At 43.5% G+C, this 22,002-nt stretch overlaps 1 protein-coding gene across 2 annotated transcripts in view; it reads left to right on the forward strand.

Moving 5' to 3' along the window:
- Positions 1-21,609, forward strand: part of GPALPP1 (GPALPP motifs containing 1) — a 64,621-nt gene extending 43,012 nt beyond the window's left edge. Inside the window, exons 5-9 of one of the 2 annotated variants that reach the window (XM_069758257.1) lie at positions 13,947-14,090; positions 14,957-15,121; positions 17,518-17,616; positions 18,483-18,533; positions 19,705-21,609. In XM_069758257.1, coding sequence (XP_069614358.1) covers positions 13,947-14,090; positions 14,957-15,121; positions 17,518-17,616; positions 18,483-18,533; positions 19,705-19,923 — 678 coding nt within the window. In that variant the 3' untranslated portion in view covers positions 19,924-21,609. The remainder of the gene's footprint in view (positions 1-13,946; positions 14,091-14,956; positions 15,122-17,517; positions 17,617-18,482; positions 18,534-19,704) is intronic. The other variant, XM_069758258.1, reaches the window with a different exon arrangement.
- Positions 21,610-22,002: the final 393 nt, after the last annotated feature.

The following is a 22,002-nucleotide window of genomic DNA, read 5'->3' on the forward strand; positions in this document are numbered from 1 at the left end:
TACTCATAATATGATTGCAATTATATTTCTGTATGTGATATAAACATCAGACAAACACAAATAAAAACAAGAGGGCAGCAGATCATGTGAAAATATCATTTTGGTGTCATTCTCAAAAATTTTTGGCCATGACTGTACATGACCCCCTCATCACCGCCCTTGTATACATGGCCCCCTAATCACCGTCCTGGTATACATGGCCCCCTCATCACCGTCCTGGTATACATGACCCCCTCATCACTGTCCTGGTATACATGGCCCCCTCATCACCGTCCTGGTATACATGGCCCCATCATCACCCTCCTGGTATACATGGCCCAATCATCACCCTCCTGGTATACATAGCCCCTCATTACCCTCCTGTTGTACACAAAAGTTTACATACCCCGGCAGAATTTTTGCCTTCTTGGCCTTTTTTCAGATAATATGAATGATAACACTAATACTTTTTCTCCACTCATGGTTAGTGGTTGTGTGAAGTCATTTTATTCTCAAACTACTGTGTTTTCTCTTCTTAAATCATAATAACAAAACATCCAAATGACCCTGATCAAAAGTTCACATACCCCATTTCTTAATACCGTGTATTGTCTCCTCTAACATCAATGACAGCTTGAAGTCTTTTGTGGTAGTTGTGGATGAGGTTCTTTATTTTCTAAGATGGTAAAACTGCCCTCTTCTCTTGGCAAAATGCCTCCAGTTCCTGTAAATTCCTGGGCTGTCTAGCATGAACTGCATGCTTGAGATCTCCCCGGAGTGGCTCAATGATATTGAGGTCAGGAGATTGAGATGTTGTAATCTACCGTGGACTACTTGTGGCATTATTGTTATAAACCATATGATTTAAATTTGTATGATTGCATGTTAAAAAATTTAAAAAATCACAAAAATTTGAAGGCCTTTTTGTTGGTTTGGTTTTTATGGGGCATCTGTCACAGTGTGCTGCATACAATGGTGCTGGGCAGCCCGCCTGTTAATACAGGGGCGTCATTAATAGGCTGCATACCAGACACAGTGCATCACACTTGCCTGTGGGACTGGCGTCCTATGCGAGTTATATCAATGTGCATTTTTTCTACTAGGCAGCTAACCCCTGCAATGTCTGGCTGGTGTGGGGGTGGCTGTTTTTATCAGTAGTTTGCACCTTTGCTGCCCCTTGCCTTTATCAGTGGGGGCCTACTGCATCCTGCTAAATGTGCATTTGTCATCAGACAGGGTTTTGGGAAGGCTGTATCTCATGGTATGTATTTTTTCTTGTACAAATCTCCCACTTTACCAGCACCAAAGCAACCCCAGACCATCACATTACCTCCACCATGCTTGACAGATGGCATAAAGGCACTCTTCCAGCATCTTTTCAGTTGTTCTGCGTCTCACAAATGTTCTTCTGTGTGATCCAAACACCTCAAACTTGGATTCATCTGTCCATAACACTTTTTTCCAATCTTCCTCTGCCCAATGTCTGTGTTCTCTTGCCTATATTAATCTTTTCCTTTTATTAGCCAGTCTCAGATATGGCTTTTTCTTTGCCACTCTGCCCTTAAGGCCAGCATCCCGGAGTCGCCTCTTCACTGTAGACATTGACACTGGTGTTTTGCGTGTACTATTTAATGAAGCTGCCAGTTGAGGACCTGTAAGGTGTCGATTTCTCAAACTACAGACTCTAATGTACTTGTCTTGTTGCTCAGTTGTGCAGCTCGGCCTTCCACTTCTCTTTCTACTCTGGTTAGAGCCTGTTTGTGCTGTCCTCTGAAGGGAGTAGTACACACCGTTGTAGGAAATCTTCAGTTTCTTGGCAATTTCTCGCATGGAATAGCCTTCATTTCTAAGAACAACATTACACTGTCGAGTTTCACAACAAAGGGGGGCATTTTGAGAGTTTAATGGAACCAAGAAATGTAATGCTCCAGATTCTCAACTAGCTCAAATGAAGGTCAGGTTTATAGGTTCTCTAATCGGCCCAACTGTTTTCAGCTGTGCTAACATACTTGCACAAGGGTTTTCAAGGGTATAACCATCCATTAGCCTTCTTACACAGTTAGCAAACACCAAGTACACCAAGTACCATAAGAACTCTGGAGTGATGGTTGTTGGAAATGGGCCTCTATACACCTATGAAGATATTGCATTATAAACCAGATGTTTGCAGCTAGAATTGTCATTTACCACATTAACAATGTATAGAGTGTATTTCTGAATCATTTAATGTTAGTTTCATTGGAAGAAACTGTGCTTTTCTTTAAAAAATAAGGAAATTTCTCAGTGACCCTTAACTTTTGAACGGTAGTGTATATGTGTGTGTGTATATATATATATATATATATATATATATATATATATATATAATCTAATATATATATATCTCTAATATATAAAGCTAAATGTGTGTGTATGTCCGGGATTGGCATCTGCACCGTCGCAGCTACAGCCACAAAATTTTGCACAGTCACACGTCTGGACCCTGAGAGCGTCATAGGCTATGTTGTGAGGTGAAATTTTAACCCCGCGCGTTCCAATTCACCAAACAATTTTGCCCCTATCTACATAATGGGGAAAAAGTGAAAGGAAAAGTGTTGGAGGCAAATTAACAGCTGCCAGATGTGAACAAGGGGGACTTAAAGGGAACCTGTCACCCCGTTTTTTGAGATTGAGCTATAAATACTGTTAAATAGGGCCTGCGCTGTGTGTTCCTATAGTGTATGTAGTATACCCCGATTCCCCACCTATGCTGAGAAATAACTTACCAAAGTCGCCGTTTTCGCCTGTCAATCAGGCTGGTCAGGTCGGGAGGGCGTGGTGACATCGTTGGTTCTTTCTCAGCTTTACGTTGGTGGCGTAGTGGCGTAGTGGTGAACAAGCAGCGCGCGATCTGCGCTGTCATCCCTTTCGTCGGTGGGGGCGGCCATCTTCCTGGGGCCGCACGTGCGCAGATCGAGTGCTCTGCTGCACGGGGCTTCAGGAAAATGGCCGCGGGATGCCGCGCGTGCGCATTAGAGATCGCGGCGGCCATTTTCCCAAAGCCGAGATGCTTTGTATGTGACAGCTGCCAATCATAAAAATCTGCTAAAAAACCCGCTATAAAAGTAAATCAAACCCCCCTTCATCACCCCCTTAGTTAGGGAAAAATAATAAAATTAAAAAAATGTATATACTCGAGTATAAGCCGACCCCCCTAATTTTGCCGCAAAAAACTGGGAAAACTTAATGACTCGAGTATAAGCCTAGGGTGGGAAATGCAGCAGCTACCAGTAAATGGTAAATGTCAAAAGTAAAAATAGATACCAATAAAAGGAAAATGAATTGACATCAGTAGGTTGTGTTTTTGAATATCCATATTGAATCAGGAGCCCCATATAATCCTGCATAAAGGTTAATAATGGCCCCATAAGATGCTCCATAGACACATTTGCCCAATGTAATGCTGCACAAATGTTGATTATGGCCCCATAAGATGCTCCATAAAGATATTTGCCCCATATAGTGCTGCACAAACCTTGATTATAGCCCCATAAGATACTCCATACAGACATTTGCCCCATATAATGCTGCACAAACGTTAATTATGGCCCCATAAGATGCTCTATAAAGATATTTACCCCATATAGTGCTGCACAAGCGTTGATTATGGCCCCATACATACACTTGCCCCATATAGAGATGCACAAACGTTGATTATGGCCCCATATAGACACTTGCCCCATATAGTGCTGCACAAACATTCAAGGGAACCTGTCACCCCGTTTTTTGAGATTGAGCTATAAATACTGTTAAATAGGGCCTGCGCTGTGTGTTACTATAGTGTATGTAGTGTACCCTGATTCCCCATGTATGCTGAGAAATACATTACCAAAGTCGCCGTTTTCGCCTGTCAATCAGGCTGGTCTGGTCAGGTGGGCGTGTTCACAGCGCTCTTTTCTTCCCCAGCTTTCCGTTGGTGGCGTAGTGGTGTGCGCATGTCCAGAGTTCCGACTTCCCTGCGCCCACGTGAAGACACAGCGCGCGATCTGCGCTGTAATCCCTTGCATCGGTGGGGGCGGCCATCTTCCTGTGGCCGCGCGTGCGCAGATGGAGTACTCTGCTGCACGGGGCTTCAGGAAAATGGCCGCGGGCAGCCGCGCGTGCGCATTAGAGATCGCGGCGGCCATTTTCCCAAAGCCGAGTTTGCATCTCGGCTTTGGGAAAATGGCCGCCGCGATCTCTAATGCGCACGCGCGGCTGCCCACGGCCATTTTCCTGAAGCCCCGTGCAGCAGAGCACTCCATCTGCGCACGCGCGGCCCCAGGAAGATGGCCGCCCCCACCGATGCAAAGGATTACAGCGCAGATCGCGCGCTGTGTCTTCACGTGGGCGCAGGGAAGTCGGAACTCTGGACATGCGCACACCACTACGCCACCAACGGAAAGCTGGGGAAGAAAAGAGCGCTGTGAACACGCCCACCTGACCAGACCAGCCTGATTGACAGGCGAAAACGGCGACTTTGGTAATGTATTTCTCAGCATACATGGGGAATCGGGGTACACTACATACACTATAGTAACGCACAGCGCAGGCCCTATTTAACAGTATTTATAGCTCAATCTCAAAAAACGGGGTGACAGGTTCCCTTTCATTACGGCCCCATACAGACACTTGCCCCATACAGTGCTGCACAAACGTTATGGCCCCATAAGATGCTCCATACAGACACTTGCCCCATTTGCTGTTGCTGCGATAAAAAAAAATAAAAAATCACATTCTCACCTCTCCGTCGCTTGCTCAGGCCCCGACACTTTCAATATTCACCTGATTTCGTTCCGGCGCCGCTCCATCTTCAGCGTCTTCTGCACTGACGTTCAGGCAGAGGGCGGGCACTATCCACGTCACCGCGCCCTCTGACCTGAACGTCACTGCAGAAGACGCTGAAGACGGAGCGACGCCCGGAATGGGGAGCAGGTGAATATCGCGCAGCGCTGCGCTCCCCTCCCCGTTATACTCACCTGCTCCTGGCGCTTTGCAGTCCCTGCTTCCCCGGCGCCGGCAGCTTCCTCCTGTAGTGAGCGGTCACCGTTACCGCTCATTACAGTAATGAATATACGGCTCCACCACTATGGTGGAGCAGCATATTCATTACTGTAATGAGCGGTACCATGTGACCGCTCAGTACAGGAAAAAGCTGGGGTGCCAGGGACCTGCAGGGACCGCGCCAGGAGCAGGTGAGTATAATTAGACAGCCCCAGCTCCCCCTCCCCTGCCGACCCCTGGGTATGACTCGAGTATAATCCGAGAGGGGGACTTTCGCCCCCAAAAATTGGGCTGAAAATCTCGGCTCATACTCAAGTATATATGGTATTTCCATTTTCACATTAGGATTAGGGTTGGGGCTAGGGTTGGGGTTAGGGTTGGGGCTAGGGTTAGGGCTGGGGTTGGGGTTAGGGTTGGGGTAAGGGCTACAGTTAGGGTTGGGGCTAAAGTTAAGGTTGGGGATAAATTTAGGGTTTGGATTACATTTACGGTTGGGATTAGGGCTAGGGGTGTGTTGGTTAGGGGTGTGGTTAGGGTTATGGTTGGGATTAGTGTTATGGGTGTGTTGGATTTAGGGGTGTTGTTAAGGTTGTGGTTGGGGTTAGGGGTGTGGTTGGGATTAGGGTTAGGGGCATGTTCGGGTTAGGGGTGTGGTTAGAGTTATGGTTAGAGTTGGGATTAGGGTTAGGGGTGTGTTTGGGTTAGGGTTTCAGTTAGAATTGGGGGTTTCTACTGTTTAGGCACATCAAGGGCTCTCCAAACGCGACATGGCGTCCGATCTCAATACCAGCCAATTCTGCGTTAAAAAAGTAAAACAGTGCTCCTTACCTTCCGAGCTCTCCCGTGCGCCCAAACAGGGGTTTACCCCAACATATGGGGTATCAGCGTACTCAGGACAAAATGGACAACATTTGGGGTCCAATTTCTCCTGTTACCCTTGGGAAAATGAAAATTCTGGGGACTAAAAAACATTTTTGTGGGAAAAAAAAGATTTTTTATTTTCACGGCTCTGCGTTATAAAACTGTAGTGAAACACTTGGGGGTTCAAAGTTCTCACAACACATCTAGATAAGTTCCATGGGGGGCCTAGTTTCCAATATGGGGTCACTTGTGGGGGGTTTCTACTGTTTAGGTACATCAAGGGCTCTGCAAATGCAATGTGACGCCTGCAGACCAATCCATTTAAGTCTGCATTGCAAACGGCGCTCCTTCCCTTCCAAGCTCTGCCATGCGCCCAAACGGTGGTTCCCCCCCCCCACATATGGGGTATCAGCGCACTCAGGACAAATTGGATAACAACTTTTGTGGTCCAGTTTCTCCTGTTACCCTTGGGAAAATACAAAACTGGGGCTCTGCGTTACAAACTGTAGTGAAACACTTGGGGGTTCAAAGCTCTCACAACACATCTAGATAAGTTCCTTCGGGGGTCTACTTTCCAAAATGGTGTCACTTGTGGGGGGTTTCAATGTTTAGGCACATCAGGGGCTCTCCAAACGCAACATGGCGTCCCATCTCAATTCCAGTCAATTTTACATTGAAAAGTCAAACGGCGCTCCTTCCCTTCCAAGCTCTGCCATGCGCCCAAACAGTGGTTTACTCCCACATATGGGGTATCGGCGTACTCAGGAAAAATTGTACAACAACTTTTGGGGTCCATTTTCTCCTGTTACCCTTGGTAGAATAAAAGAAATTGGAGCTGAATTAAATTTTTTGTGAAAAAGTTAAATGTTTTTGTTTTTTTTTAACCCCTTAGCGACCGCCGATACGCCTTTTAACGGCGGCCGCTAAGGGTACTTAAACCACAGCGCCGTTAATTAACGGCGCTGTGGAAAAAGTAAATAGCGCCACCCAGAGTCGGATTCTCTCCAGAGAACATGATTCGGGCGGTTTTTAACCCTCCCCGCATTTGCGATCGCCGGTAATTAACCGTTTACCGGCGATCGCAAAAAAAAAAAAAAAACGCGATCTTTTTAATTTCTCTGTCCTCCGATGTGATCGCACATTGGAGGACAGAGAAAAGGGGTCCCAGGTAGCCCCCCAATACTTACCTGTCTCCCCCGGTGCTCCTCGTGGCTTCCGGTGGGCGCCGCCATCTTCAAAATGGCGGGCGCAGTGCGCCCGCCGGCCGGCCCCGCGAGAATCTTTGGGGTCTCGGCTGCCGGGGGTAGCCGAGACCCCAAAGAGCATGATCGGGGTCGGTTTTACCGACCCCTGTTTTGCAATCGCCGGTAATTAACTGTTTACCGGCGACCGCAAAAAAAAAAAAAAATTCAGTGTAATTCTCTGTCCTCTGATGTGATTGCACATCAGAGGACAGAGAAATAGGGGGATTCGGGGACCCTGCCATACTCACCTGTGTCCCTGGGTCCTCCTGCTGCTCCTCCTGGCTGCAGGCAAAAGAAAATGGCGGGCGCATGCGCAGTGCGCCCGCCATCTGTCTCCATCGGCCGGCAGGAGAAGAGCAGTTGGGGCTAAAATTAGGGGTAGGGTTAGGGGTAGGGTTAGGGCTAAGGGTAGGGTTAGGGGTAGGGTTAGGGTTAGGGCTAGGGTTAGGGGTAGCGTTAGGGCTAGGATTAGGCTTAGGGCTAAATTTAGGGTTAGGGTTGGGGCTAAACTTAGGGTTAGGGTTGGGGCTAAATTTAGAGTTAGGGTTGGCGCTAAATTTAGGGTTAGGCTTCTTTCAAACTTACGTCGGTACGGGGCCGTCGCAATGCATCGGCCCGACATACCGACGCACGTTGTGAAAATTGTGCGCAACGTGGGCAGCGGATGTAGTTTTTCAACGCATCCGCTGCCCAATCTATGTCCTGGGGAGGAGGGGGCGGAGTTACGGCCACGCATGCGCGGCCAGAAATGGCAGATGCGACGTACAAAAAAACGTTACATTGAATGTTTTTTTGTGCTGACGGTCCGCCAAAACACTGATCCAGTGCACGACGGACGCGACGTGTGGCCATCCGTCACGATCCGTTGGCAATACAAGTCTATGGGCAAAAAACACATCCTGCGGGCACATTTGCAGGATCCGTTTCTTGTCCAAAACGACGGATTGCGACGGATGCCAAACAACGCAAGTGTGAAAGTAGCCTTAGGGTTAGGTTTGGGGCTAAAGTTAGGGCTAGGGTTGGGGCTAAAGTTAGGGTTAGAGTTGGGATTAGGGTTAGGGTTTGGATTAGGGTTGGTATTAGGGTTAGGGTTGGCATTAGGGTTACGCTTGGGATTAGGGTTAGGTTTGGGATTAGGGTTAAGGTTAGGGTTGTGATTAGGGGTGTATTGGGATTAGGGTTAGGTTTGAGGTTAGGGTTGAGATTAGGATTAGGGGTGTGTTGGATTTAGGGTTTTGATTAGGGTTATGGTTAGCGTTGACACTAGGGTTGTTTTGGGGTAAGGGTTGTGATTATGGTTAGTGATTAGGATTATGGATCAGGTTGGGATTAGGGTTAGGGGTGTGTTGGGGTTAGGGTTGGAGCTAGAATTGGGGGATTTCCACTGGTACATCAGGGGGTCTCCAAACACGATAGCCAATTTTGCGCTCAAAAAGTCAAATGGTGCTCCCTCCCTTCTGAGCTCTGCCGTGCGCCCAAACAGTGGGTTACCCCCACATATGGGGCATCAGCATACTCAGGATAAATTGGACAACAACTTTAGTGGTCCAATTTCTCCTGTTAACCTTGTGAAAATAAAAACTTGGGGGCTACAATATCTTTTTTGTGAAAAAAAAAATATTTTTTATTTTCACGACTCTGCATTCTAAACTTCTGTGAAACACTTGGGCATTCAAAGTTCTCACCACACATCTAGATAAGTTCCTTGGGGGGTCTAGATTCCAAAATGGGGTCTCTTGTGGGGGGTTACTACTGTTTAGGTACATCAGGGGCTCTGCAAACGCAACATAACGCCCACAGACCATTCTATCTAAGTCTGCATTCCAAAACAGCGCTCCTTCCCTTCCGAGCTCTGCCGTGCGCCCAAACAGTGGTTTACCCCCACATATGGGGCATCAGCATACTCAGGATAAATTGGACAACAACTTTAGTGGTCCAATTTCTCCTGTTACCCTTGTGAAAATAAAAACTTTGGGGCTAAAAAATCTTTTTTGTGGAAAAAAAAATTTTTTTTTATTTTCACGACTCTACGTTATAAACTTCTGTGAAGCACATGGGGGTTCAAAGTGCTCACCACACATCTAGATAAGTTCCTTAAGGGGTCTAGTTTCCAAAATGGTGTCACTTGTGGGGAGTTTCCACTGTTTAGGTACATCAGGGGCTCTCTAAACGTGACATGGCGTCCGATCTCAATTCCAGCCAATTCTGCATTGAAAAAGTCAAACGGCGCTCCTTCACTTCTAAGTTCTGCGGTGCGCCCAAAAAGTGGTTTACCCCCACATATGGGGTATTAGCGTATTCAGGAGAAATTGCATAACAAAATTTATGGTTACATTTCTGTTTTTACACTTGTGAAAATAAAAAAAATGGTTCTGAATTAAGATGTTTGCAAAAAAAAGTTAAATGTTCATTTTTTCCTTCCACATTGTTTCAGTTCCTGTGAAGCACGTAAAGGGTTAATAAACTTCTTGAATGTGGTATTGAGAACCTTGAGGGGTGTAGTTTTTAGAATGGTGTCACACTTCATTATTTTCTATCATATAGACCCCTCAAAATGACTTGAAATGTGATGTGGTCCCTAAAAAAAAATGGTGTTGTAAAAATGAGAAATTGCTGGTCAACTTTTAACCCTTATAACTCCCTAACAAAAAAAAATTTTGTTTCCAAAATTGTGCTGATGTAAAGTATTTAGAAATACCCTGGTTTAGGGAAAGAGGGGAAAAAAAAAAAAAAAAAAAGAGACAAGTGCGGCGCTTCCTCTGAGCGTAATACGTTTTTACCAACAAGTTAAAAACATTTCTTTTATTTGTAGTTATGCTCACCTTCTATCGGTAAGAAATGCACGTTGAGATTCTCAAGGAATCAATTCTTTAGGCAACTCTTCTTCGTATGTTGTATAATCCAATAAGGTGTGCAGCTCACTTTGGAGAACTATGTGTTGATCCTGCTTCAGATCCACATAGGTGGCAATTTCAAAGAGAAAAAAAACAAAACAAAAAAAAAAACTCCAAGTAAATGTGGCGCTAAGCACCTACGGATTTTTTTAATTCATCCACTTCAAGTGAAAAATGTTAAAAAATTCATTTATTTTCTCAAAATAAAATATATTTGTGCTTCAACGGATCCCGGTGATTCTGACATTGTTTTCTCGTGACATATTGTACTTCATGATAGTGGTAAAATTTCTTTGATATTACCTGCGTTTATTTGTGAAAAAAACGGAAATTTGGCGAAAATTTTGAAAATTTCGCAATTTTCCAACTTTGAATTTTTATGCAATTAAATCACAGAGATATGTCACACAAAATACTTAATAAGTAACATTTCCCACATGTCTACTTTACATCAGCACAATTTTGGAACCAAAAATTTTTTTTTGTTAGGGAGTTATAAGGGTTAAAAGTTGACCAGCAATTTCTCATTTTTACAACACCATTTTATTTTAGGGACCACATCTCATTTGAAGTCATTTTGAGGGGTCTATATGATAGAAAATACCCAAGTGTGACACCATTCTAAAAACTGCACCCCTCAAGGTTCTCAAAACCACATTCAAGAAGTTTATTAACCCTTTAGGTGCTTCACAGGAATTTTTGGAATGTTTAAATAAAAATTAACATTTAACTTTTTTTCACAAAAAATTTACTTCAGCTCCAATTTGTTTTATTTTGCCAAGGGTAACAGGAGAAAATGGACCCCAAAAGTTGTTGTCCAATTTGTCCTGAGTACGCTGATACCCCATATGTTGGGGTAAACTCATGTTTGGGCACACGGGAGAGCTCGGAAGGGAAGGAGCACTGTTTTACTTTTTCAATGCAGAATTGGATGGAATTGAGATCGGTCGCCATGTCGCGTTTGGAGATCCCCCTGATGTGCCTAAATAGTGGAAACCCCCCAATTATAACTGAAACCCTAATCCAAACACACCCCTAACCCTAATCCCAACGGTAACCCTAACCACACCTCTAACCCAGACACACCCCTAATCCTAATCCCAATCGCAAATGTAATCCAAACCCTAACCCTAACTTTAGCCCCAACCCTAACTGTAGCCTTAACCCTAACCCTAGCCCTTACCCTAGCCCTAACCCTAGCCCCAACCCTAACCCTAACCCTAGTCCCAACCCTAACCCTAGCCCTAACCCTAGCCCTAACCCTAGCCCTAATCCTAGCCCTAACCCTAGCCCTAACCCTAGCCCTAACCCTAGCCCTAACCCTAGCCCTAACCCTAGCCCTAACCCTAGCCCTAGCCCTAACCCTAACCCTAACCCTAATGGGAAAATGGAAATAAATACATTTTTTTCATTTACTTTTATAGCGGGTTTTTTAGCGGATTTTTATGATTGGCAGCCGTCACACACTGAAAGACGCTTTTTATTGCAAAAAATATTTTTTGCGTTACCACATTTTGAGAGCTATAATTTTTCCATATTTGAGTCCACAGAGTCATGTGAGGTCTTGTTTTTTGCGGGACGAGTTGACGTTTTTATTGGTAACATTTTCGGGCACGTGACATTTTTTGATCGCTTTTTATTCCGATTTTTGTGAGGCAGAATGACCAAAAACCAGCTATTCATGAATTTCTTTTGGGGGAGGCGTTTATACCGTTCCGCGTTTGGTAAAATTGATAAAGCAGTTTTAATCTTCGGTTCAGTACGATTACAGCGACACCTCATTTATATCATTTTTTTATGTTTTGGCGCTTTTATACGATAAAAACTATTTTATAGAAAAAAATAATTATTTTTGCATCGCTTTATTCTGAGGACTATAACTTTTTTATTTTTTTGCTGTTGTCGCTGTATGGTGGCTCGTTTTTTGCGGGACAAGATGACGCTTTCAGCGGTACCATGGTTATTTATATCCGTCTTTTTGATCGCGTGTTATTCCACTTTATGTTTGGCGGTATGATAATAAAGCGTTGTTTTTTGCCTCGTTTTTTTTTTTTTTTCTTACGGTGTTTACTGAAGGGGTTAACTAGTGGGCCAGTTTTATAGGTCGGGTCGTTACGGACGCGGAGATACTAAATATGTGTACTTTTATTGTTTTGTTTTTTTTATTTAGATAAAGAAATGTATTTATGGGAATAATATATATATATTTTTTTTCATTATTTAGGATTTTTTTTTTTTTTTTTTTTTACACACTTGGAAATTTTTTTTTTTACTTTTTTACTTTGCCCCAGGGGGGGACAATACAGATCGGTGATCTGCCAGTTTGCACAGCACTCTGACAGATCACCGATCTGTCTGAGAGCAGTGCAGCGTTACCAAGTGCCTGCTCTGAGCAGGCACTTGGTAAGCCACCTCCCTCCCTGTAGGACCCGGATCCGCGGCCATTTTGGATCCGGGACTTACTGCAGGGAGGGAGGTAGGAGACCCCTGGAGCAACGCGATCACATCGCGTTGCTGCGGGGGTCTCAGGGAAGCCCGCAGGGAGCCCCCTCCCTGCGCGATGCTTCCCTGCACCGCCGGCACATCGCGATCATCTTTGATCGCGGTGTGCCGGGGGTTAATGTGCCGGGGGCGGTCCGTGACCGCTCCTGGCACATAGTGCCGGATGTCAGCTGCGATAAGCAGCTGACACCCGGCCGCGATCGGCGGCGCTCCCCCCGTGAGCGCGGCCGATCGCGCTGGACGTAATATTCTGTCCTTGGGAATTAAGGCCCACCCCACATGGACGGAATATTACGTCCAATGGCAGAAAGGGGTTAAGGGCATAAAAATTCAGATTTGGAAAATTGCAAAATTTTCAAAATTTTCGCCAAATTTGTTTTTTTCACAAATAAACGCAGGCAATATCAAAGAAATTTTACCACTATCATGAAGTACAATATGTCAAGAGAAAACATTGTCGGAATCATCAGGATCCATTGAAGCGTTCCAGAGTTATAACCTCATAAAGGGACAGTGGTCAGAATTGTAAAAATTGGCCCGGTCTTTAACGAGCAAACCACCCTTGGGGGTAAAGGGGTTAATATATTGCAATTGTCATATTATATAGCACTGTGTACTTACAATTGCTCAGTTTGCCTCTCTACCCAGTAAATTTTCTTTTATCTGCTCTGTGTAGAAACAGGAAGTCTCCTGTCCCTACATTTATCATTCTCCGCTTCAACTCCTGACCCAGCTGCTCCCTTCTCCCCCCTGCCAGAGATTTTTGCAGTGACTCATGACTCATACAGGGAAAATTGACTTCCCATTTCTACATAGAGCTTAGATGATTCACCTTGTCAGTTTATCTGTCACGTGATATCATAGACCTAATGGAAAAGAAGAATTAGCTGGGTAGAAAGGGAAAATTAGCAATTGTAAGTGTGCAGTGCTATATAGTATATTGATTGCAATATAGTAAGAGAATAAAAACTTTGATGGAAGTAAAAAAAAAACCTGCTGAAAGCCAAATTAAATCTCAAATGTTCTCAAAAGAAATTATCACTATCAGACAGAATTGTCAGTGATTGTGGAGCTTATGTTTAAGATTAGGATCTCATGTTCTGTATGCTTGCTGTTGCGTATGATCAGCATCTTGGAAGATGCCTGTCACTTTCTTCAGTGTATCTCATCCAGATACAGCAAAGCATAAAAGCAGATCTCACAAGTGTCATCTGCAGTCATTGAGGGCAGAAGCCTGGAAAGCTGAGTTACAAAACGCTAGATTGAACTTGCACATTCTTTTTGTAAAAGAACATGTTCTGGTAGTGACAGTTTATTGCTTGCTGTATGCTGTGGGCACTTTAGGAAGCATATGGCAGTTGCCAATTCAGCTAGATCCTTCTGACATCGCCATTTGTGTTGTATTTTTATATATTTTAGTATTCTTGTCTTTTTTTTCCCCCAGGTCTCAGATGATGATGATGATGATGATGATGGTGAAGAAGAAATCATTGGTCCAGTTCCTGCCAAAGGGCAGACCCAGTCCAGTGTTGCTGAAGATTTTGAACGCCGTGCCTGGAAAATGAAACAGAAGCTTACATCGAATGACGTGAGGTTTATTAGTTTCTGCCACAGTTGCCTAATGATTAGTATTTTGATTTTATTAATAATTTATACTGCCATCTATGAAATTCAGAGAGAATTAAATAAATACATATCATAAAATGGACTATAAGCAAGACCAGAGCTTACTGAGTGACAGAATAGTACAGAACCGCGCATCCTGCCCCTCTGGGCTTAAAGGGAACCTGTCATGTGAAAAAGTGCTATTAACCTGCAGATATGGGTTAATCTGCAGGTTAATAGTGTTCTGAAGCAGTGCGGTCGCCGCACTGAAAGCCCAGCTACCTGGAGGAAATTAACTTTTTTTCCCGGCAGCCTTGGGCTTTCAGTCTTAGATGCGCAGCCCTCATGACGTCAGTCACACCGTCCATAGTAAGTGGTGGCTGAAACCACATCCTGGCACCGACTTGATAGGTGGCTTAGCACTAATGCAGTCAGTCCGTGATGGGGCATGGTTGGACCCTCTGCTCACTATGTGCGGGGCGGTGACTGAAGCCATGCCGGACACTCCTCTGTGACTGAATAACATGGAGAACATACACAGAAAAATAAGCTACTAACTACATGGATAAATAGTAATAGTCAGTAAATAAATGGTTAATCTACACTGATCACAGGTATACTATAAAAGTGCAGTATATGTAAACACTCCCGGAGTATACTGTACATTGAATAGGTGGTCAGCATGGAAAGCCGTACAGGATGGTAAAACACAAAGCACAAATTGCAGCACAATCCCATGAAATACTTCACCTGTAGCTTCCTCATTTTTTTTGTGAAAATATTTTGAAATTTTTTTTACATTTTAGCTTCCCTATAACATGTGTTAACAAATGATATGTTGTATGCAAGGATGCGCCCAAGAACCCAGCAAGAGAGTCTTGGATGACGGAACTTCCTCCAGAGTTGAGCAACTTTGGCCTGGGGCCGAGAACCTTCAAGCGAAGAACTAATGAACGTTCTGGGGATAGGTCGGATTGGACAGATACTCCTGCCGACAGGGAGAGGAAAGCAAGAGTGAGTAAATGTTAGACCCGTTTTCATGTACGGTATTTTTATGTACGGCATTTGGTTTTTGTTCCTAGGGTTCAGGAGCTGAGTAGCCGGCGCTACAAATCTTCTTGTGGTACCTAATGTTTTTGGATTATTTTATAATGATGTGTGCGAGATTATACATTTACAAATCCCCCTCACCCACACCATCCCCATAGAGAAAAGTAGTCCCAGAATGGTATTTTTGTAAAAGCAGAATGACATGCAATGGGTACTTTCATTATTGGATTGACTCCTAGTATGTGAATTATTGAGAGATAATGACACCTAAAAAAAAACCACCACTACAATTGCTTCTTTTCCTCAGCAACGATTTTGTCCATTGAAATAAGGATTTACATTGTAAGAAGGTTTAATGCTTCATATGTCTCTTCGGATGGCAGCAACAGTTATTCATACAGGCTTTCCTCCTGGTGCCACTTTTTGGAGGTAGCCACCCTGTAAGTCAATGTCCAACCTGTTGCCAAGCCCTTACCACATGCCTGGAATATTCAGCCAAGCCGGTGCCCATCTGCAGACATCTGTTTCCATGATTTTTTTCATATTCAGTGTACTGTAGTGTTTTCTAATAATTTACCAGAATTTTATTTGCAGCATGAAGAAACACAGGAAAAGTATCGGTAGAAAGAAAATTACATGACTAACAGTCTTGTACATTGGCTTCATTCACACCGCCATTTTTTTTTCTTATTTCCGGTCTGTTTTTCCTTGCTCTTTAAGTACCAGGATAATGGAGTTTGCTGAACTGTTCAAGACAAAAAAAGCCCCCAAAGGATTGACCCATAACAAGTCAATGGGATCGCTACCGGGACCAATTCCGAATTGATCTTTATGGATCTGTTATCTGTAAAAATGAAAGCCGTGATAGTAGTGTGACCAGAGCCAGGGTTAGTTTTTGGCTCCGTTCACACAACTGTGTCCAATTTTTGTATCGGGGGGGGGAAATTCATGAGAAATGCATAGCGCACGGTGGCTTCCACCGTATCCTTTTTTTACATTCCAATAGACTTGAAAGCTAAAACTGATCCACAAAAACGGACCAAAATATGATTCATATGGTAGTTTATTTTAGATTTGTACTTTGAATCAAATGTATTAAAGGGGAGGTCAATGATTTTGCAGGTTGTCCTGGACTTTCCTTCCGATACAGTCGGTGATCAGTATAAGACTGGTGGGGGTCTGTCTTGCCAGTGAATATCAGTATTATGCTCTGTGCATTGCTTACATATGGCCGATGCTGGAGCAGATTTAAGCTGATTGGTGGGGGTGTCGGACCCTGGCCAATTTCATACTGGTGTAATTTACAGATAGTTCATAAATATTCGGCCGAGACAACCCCTTTATTAGCATTATCAGGCTTGATTGTTTTCCTTAATAATATATATTAAGCAATCAAGTTTCATTATGTTTCTTGCTACTTTAACCATTCTAAGGGCAGGTGCATTATCCAAACCCCTGATATAAAGGTTAACAAGTCGATTTAATGTAGTAAAGTTCCTTTAAGGGCTGTGTGCCGTGTACAGTGAGCACCGCGTTATTTTCTAGGCTATGGCAGATCTAAAATTACATCAAAGCTCTGCTGCTTTTCATCACTCCAAAGTCAAGGAAGCTGAATTTGATTTCAAAGATTTTGATCGAGATGTAATTAAATGTAGGGAGAACAATAATTGGAGTTCTAAATGGAAATGAAAGTTGATAGAGCAGCCAAGTGTTGAGCATTCATTAATCCTCCACACGTGAACTGGGACTTATTATCTCAAGTAAGAGGTGTCCGTGTAGCTTCTTCTCACCAAGAAACGTTTGCTAACCTTCTGTACAGGCCAATCCTGTGTAATTACATGTGGTGACTCCTTCTGTGTTATTCATATGTTCTAAGCTTATATCCAATCCCTTAGTTCCTAAAGATACCCAATTGTCAAGGATCGCTTTAACCCAACTCTAAAGGTTATATATCACACACAGGCTTGCAAGACCCCACTGAAACTTTTGCATGTGCGTCTAACCCCACCTGGCATAGCTTTATGTCATAAATATGATACATGGTTTGTGTTATTGTTTTGTGTTTTTTTTTTCTGCAATAAATTCCCCGTTTCCTCTAATAAGACAAGGCAGTGAAACCTCTCATCATGTTATTTGGGGACAGTTTCAGCCGAATCAAGGCTCTGCGATATTTTCACTTTTGGTTGGTTCGTCCCCTTTGCTAAAAAGTGGCAAGAGCCCATACACGACTCTCCTCAAGTTCTGTGTAAACTAGGAGATTCGCTAAATTTGGATGGAAGTCGTCTCCTTTACGATGTCACCTTTTTGACCATAAATCTTTACATTTTGTGTTTTTTTTTTTTTTTTTTTTTTTTTTTCAGGAGAAACAAGAAGGCAAGGTGTCCAGCAGTAAAAGTGAAGACATTCCACAAGTTTCTGAAAGAGATAAAAGATTGGCAGAGCAAGTGTCCACGTATAATGTAAGTAGCTGTCGTAAAATGGTTCTTCTCAACTCCCCCGAAAACTTAATGAACAAAACCACTGTAGGTGATTTATGCAAAATGTGTATTATGCCCTAACAGGACAATTAGGTGGAGACTGTGTTCATGACCCAGTCAGTGACATTATTGTATTCTGGAACACAGTTGTTGGAAATTCTGGAAATCCTGCAGGCAGCAAAAGTAGCCCTGTGGCCACTGGCTGGAAATAGCGTGGTTTTCAGTACTGGCGGGAATTATTACTCAGAGATGATTGCTGCGAGCCCTCGAGCCTTCTCTGACCTTACCACCCCAGAGAGAATTGTTAGAGATGTCCCTGACAACTTGTAATGTAAAAAGCAGCAGTGATGGACAGATGTCTACATGACCTGTACAGGTTAAATAGGGTGTCCTGGGGGGAAAAATCTGCTCTGACTCTTTGTGACTGCAGATTATTGAATCATGACAGCATGTAGCAGGCTGTCTCAGTTCCCCGATATTGCCGAACTGTCATATGATTGCGTTTATGCAGTCATGTGTCTGGCTTCTCTCAATATCCACTTTTACGGTGAGTAGCCGAGTGTCTAGTCAGTACGTAATCAGTAGTATGCAAATCACATACATGTAGTCATATAACCACCTGCTCACACCAGCAATACTGGGGAATTGAGATAGTGTGAACGCCATGTGCTGTTACCATTCAGCATCTTACAGTCAAATGATGTGACGGCAGACTTTTGTCCCAAACCCAGTGAACCCCTTTATAAAGACATTGGTACTGGTAAATCCATGCCTTTGCTTTGAATTGTAGCCCTAAACACTGACATCCCCGTGTAGACCCCGTAACATTTTCCTTTGCCTCTTGTTAGCACCAGCTTCGGAGCCAACTCCTTTATTTTCAGGGACCAATTGCTGCCGAGGTAAGGGGTGTGTGGATGTATGTATGTATTCTTTCCATCTACAACATTTTCAAATGATTTTTCAATTTTTGAAAATTCCTCCTTGACAGTTCCAGACAGAATACTAAAATTGTACTATAATATAAACATATTATGTTCAGTTCAACATCATGATTTACAGAAGAATCCCTATTCTGTTAAAGACTTTTATCTATATGATAGGGGATAACTTACTGATTGCTGGGGGCCTAACCGCTGTGATGGGTTTCTGGAATCCGGGAACTGGGCCCTGCAGAACCGCACCTTGAATGGAGTGGAGATGCACATGCTGGATCTATGATCCTTGCATTGTCTAGTGGTCTTACAGACAAGGAAGGCGATTCAGCATGAGCATCCACTTTCTGGGATCTCTTGGGGTTCTAGCTCTAGGACCCTTCCATCCCCCCATTGATCAGCAATGTATCCCCAATCGTGTAGGTGGTGTGTACCTTACTATCTTTGGTAAGAACTTGCAAGCAGCATAATACAAAGAATAGCAGGTTTACCCAGAATCTTTTGCAGTAGGCGGAGCTATGCAAATCATCTCTTTCCACCTCAGTTTAATCCACAGAGCTTGGAACCGCCAAGCGTGCAATGCTGCGGATTACTTTCTAAATTTACACAGCCAACCAATTCCTACCTGTGGACACGTGTTTCGGGCTTTAGGCCCTCATCAGCACAGGGCTGGAATTGGTTGGCTGTATGGAGTGGGGCTCGGTGAGCAAGCGATACATATATGCTAGCCATCTTAGGGAGAGACAGAATGCTGCTTGCAAGTACTTTCCGTTTCAGGAAAGCATCCACTATGTATTTCCTTTAAGTAGAGGGCTTTTCGGTCTCTTTCATCCCGCTACATTTAGCCCAACTTGGGTCTCTCCCTAAGGTGGCTAGCATATATGTATCTTTGGTAAGGCAAGACTGTGCCTTTATGAAGTGGCGTCTCTGTCAGATACATGCAGAAAACAGTGTATGAGGGTACAGGTAAGAAACAAAATAAAGTATTTTCCCATGATTGTCAATTAAATGTCTTAGAAATACAAGAAGGTTTCAGAAAGTAGATATTTGGCGCAATATCAGTAGAAGAATATTCAGCAATACATTTTGTATTAAAGAAGGTTAAAGTAGATATTTCATATTAATTTTTCTCCTTCAGGATTCAAAAAGATCAGAATCTCTCATAGATCTTCATCGTAAAAAACTTAAGAGGAAAGCAGACACAGATAAGGATAAACCGAAGGAAAGAAGAGCGTTTGACAGAGAGCAAGATTTACAGGTTAATCGATTTGATGATGCTCAGAAGAAAGCTCTGCTGCGCAAATCCAAAGAGTTGAATACTAAATTCTCCCATGGAAACAGCAGTATGTTCTTGTGAAGACGAACAGCCATAGAAGCGCATCACGTCTGTATGATCTGCTGAGCCTGTCCTAAATGACTGCACATCGGATGTCCGCCATCCTTATGATAAACACCAATATGATTTTGGCCAACGCTGATGACTTGTGCTGAAAAGAATATCCTGGCTTCCCTCACGTCGGTCATGGACATAAATCTGTTATTAGTATGTTCAATAAAGTCTCCCATTTATTGTCATTTTTACCTGCAAACTAAGGCAATATTGAGCTAATCGGCACTCCTGGGACTTAACAATACTTTGAATTTTGTACAATATGTGGCGACAGGTGCCCTTATGCTTCTTTATTTCAGTAGAGTAGCGAGATAAGAATAACACTCATCCCTTCCATTCTGCTTTGATATAAAGCCTTGTCCAGTATCTGTCCTACCTGCTAGATGTATGCTTCACAGACCCCAGAATGAGCCATGTTTGTGCACTAGGGGTCTGCCAGTGCTCCCCTACTAGTCTAGCACTGGACCAGTGCTGCGCTGTCAGCCCATTATATAACATTTCACAGACTTGCAGGTACAGGTGGGTAACAGGCCAGCGTTCTAGGACTTCAGTAACGGACACTAGTTTGTTTTTCTTTTTGTTACTATCAATATGTGAAGAAATTCTATTTTACCGGTTGTTTGCCAGCATTACTGTGTAGTGCGTGTGTACTGTAATGATGTTCTAAGTTGATGTTTTGTATTTTGATGTTGGATATTGGACTTCTGCAAGCAATATCAACATAACGTAAATGTACAAACACAAGATACCGGATGGAGATGAGCGGATCAGGCAAAATGTGAATTTGGCTGTTCACACAGATCTTTTGGGGAATTTCGTTTGGAGGAAACGTTATTCTCGGCAAATTTAATGTCCCTTATTGCAGGGGTCCCCAACTCCAGTCCTCAAGGCCCACCAACAGGTCATGTTTTCAGGATTTCCTTTGCATTGCACAGGTGATGCAATTATTACCTGGGCAAGACTAAGGAAATCCTGAAAACATGACATGTTGGTAGGCCTTGAGGACTGGAGTTGGGGACTCCTGCCTTATTGTGCTATTGGGTCTCTCCATACCTCCTAACCATAATAAATGCAAGATGTAAAAAATAAAAAAGCTCATGACACTTTCCGATCCCTCTAATCCTCACAATTACCCGTCCAGTTCTAATCACATTTTCTGATTGCCACCGCCAGTGCCCGACATTTTTGGGCTGCTCACACTGGGCCAGGACTTCCTGATTTAAAAAGGTCCAGGAGGGTTCTGCAGAAGCATTCAAAAGGTCACAACATGTGCCGCAACTTTGTGCCCGCATGTGCTAAACTGTGTCGGGCCTTATAAAAGCCAGAAGTTCCAGTTCTGCATGAGGCCCAGGAATGTCGGCACTCGCTGTGGCAATTAGAAGATGGACAAGGAGCAGAAAGGTAGGTGATTAAAGTGAATAGAAGGATTTTTTTTTAACTTTTTGATGGACATTTATGGTACAGAAAAATGGTTTCCACCTGCCACCGTTACACTGAATCCGCGCAGAAACGAATTACTAAAAATCTATTTTGGCAAAAGTGGATTTTTGTAAAATTCGATTTAATTTTCTCTCTAATATAGTGTTCGCTCATCTCTAATACCGAAGCTTTTATTTACATAATTTGGTAATAAAATACAGCAATTTAAGAGAATTATGTTTGTGGTTCATATGTTATAGACCTTTCAAAATGTAGCACTCTACTCATTTTACCAATGGATGTGTCTGTTATCTGTCTGGCAAAAATCTATTTAAGTTTGTAGAAAGTCATAGCCTATTGATTTGCTGTTGATAACACACTGTGATAATTATGTTCCGCTCACTCTCGGACTGTTAGCGCGAGCGTGTATCATTGACCCACTGTGCCACGGAACAGACTTACCCTGGAGGGGTGTGAATAAGCAGCTACCTTGGTGTTCACTGCGGCCTCTAGTGGCGAAGTCAGGCTTATGCGGCAGGTAGCTGCCAGGTACGACTCCAGAACGGCGTCCCGCAGTAGCAATTGACCCCCCAAAAGCAGAGGACGCTGTAGCGACAGATGCTGGCA

Source organism: Ranitomeya imitator, chromosome 3, assembly GCF_032444005.1.
Source record: "Ranitomeya imitator isolate aRanImi1 chromosome 3, aRanImi1.pri, whole genome shotgun sequence".
In the NCBI taxonomy this organism is placed as follows: Eukaryota; Metazoa; Chordata; class Amphibia; order Anura; family Dendrobatidae; genus Ranitomeya; species Ranitomeya imitator.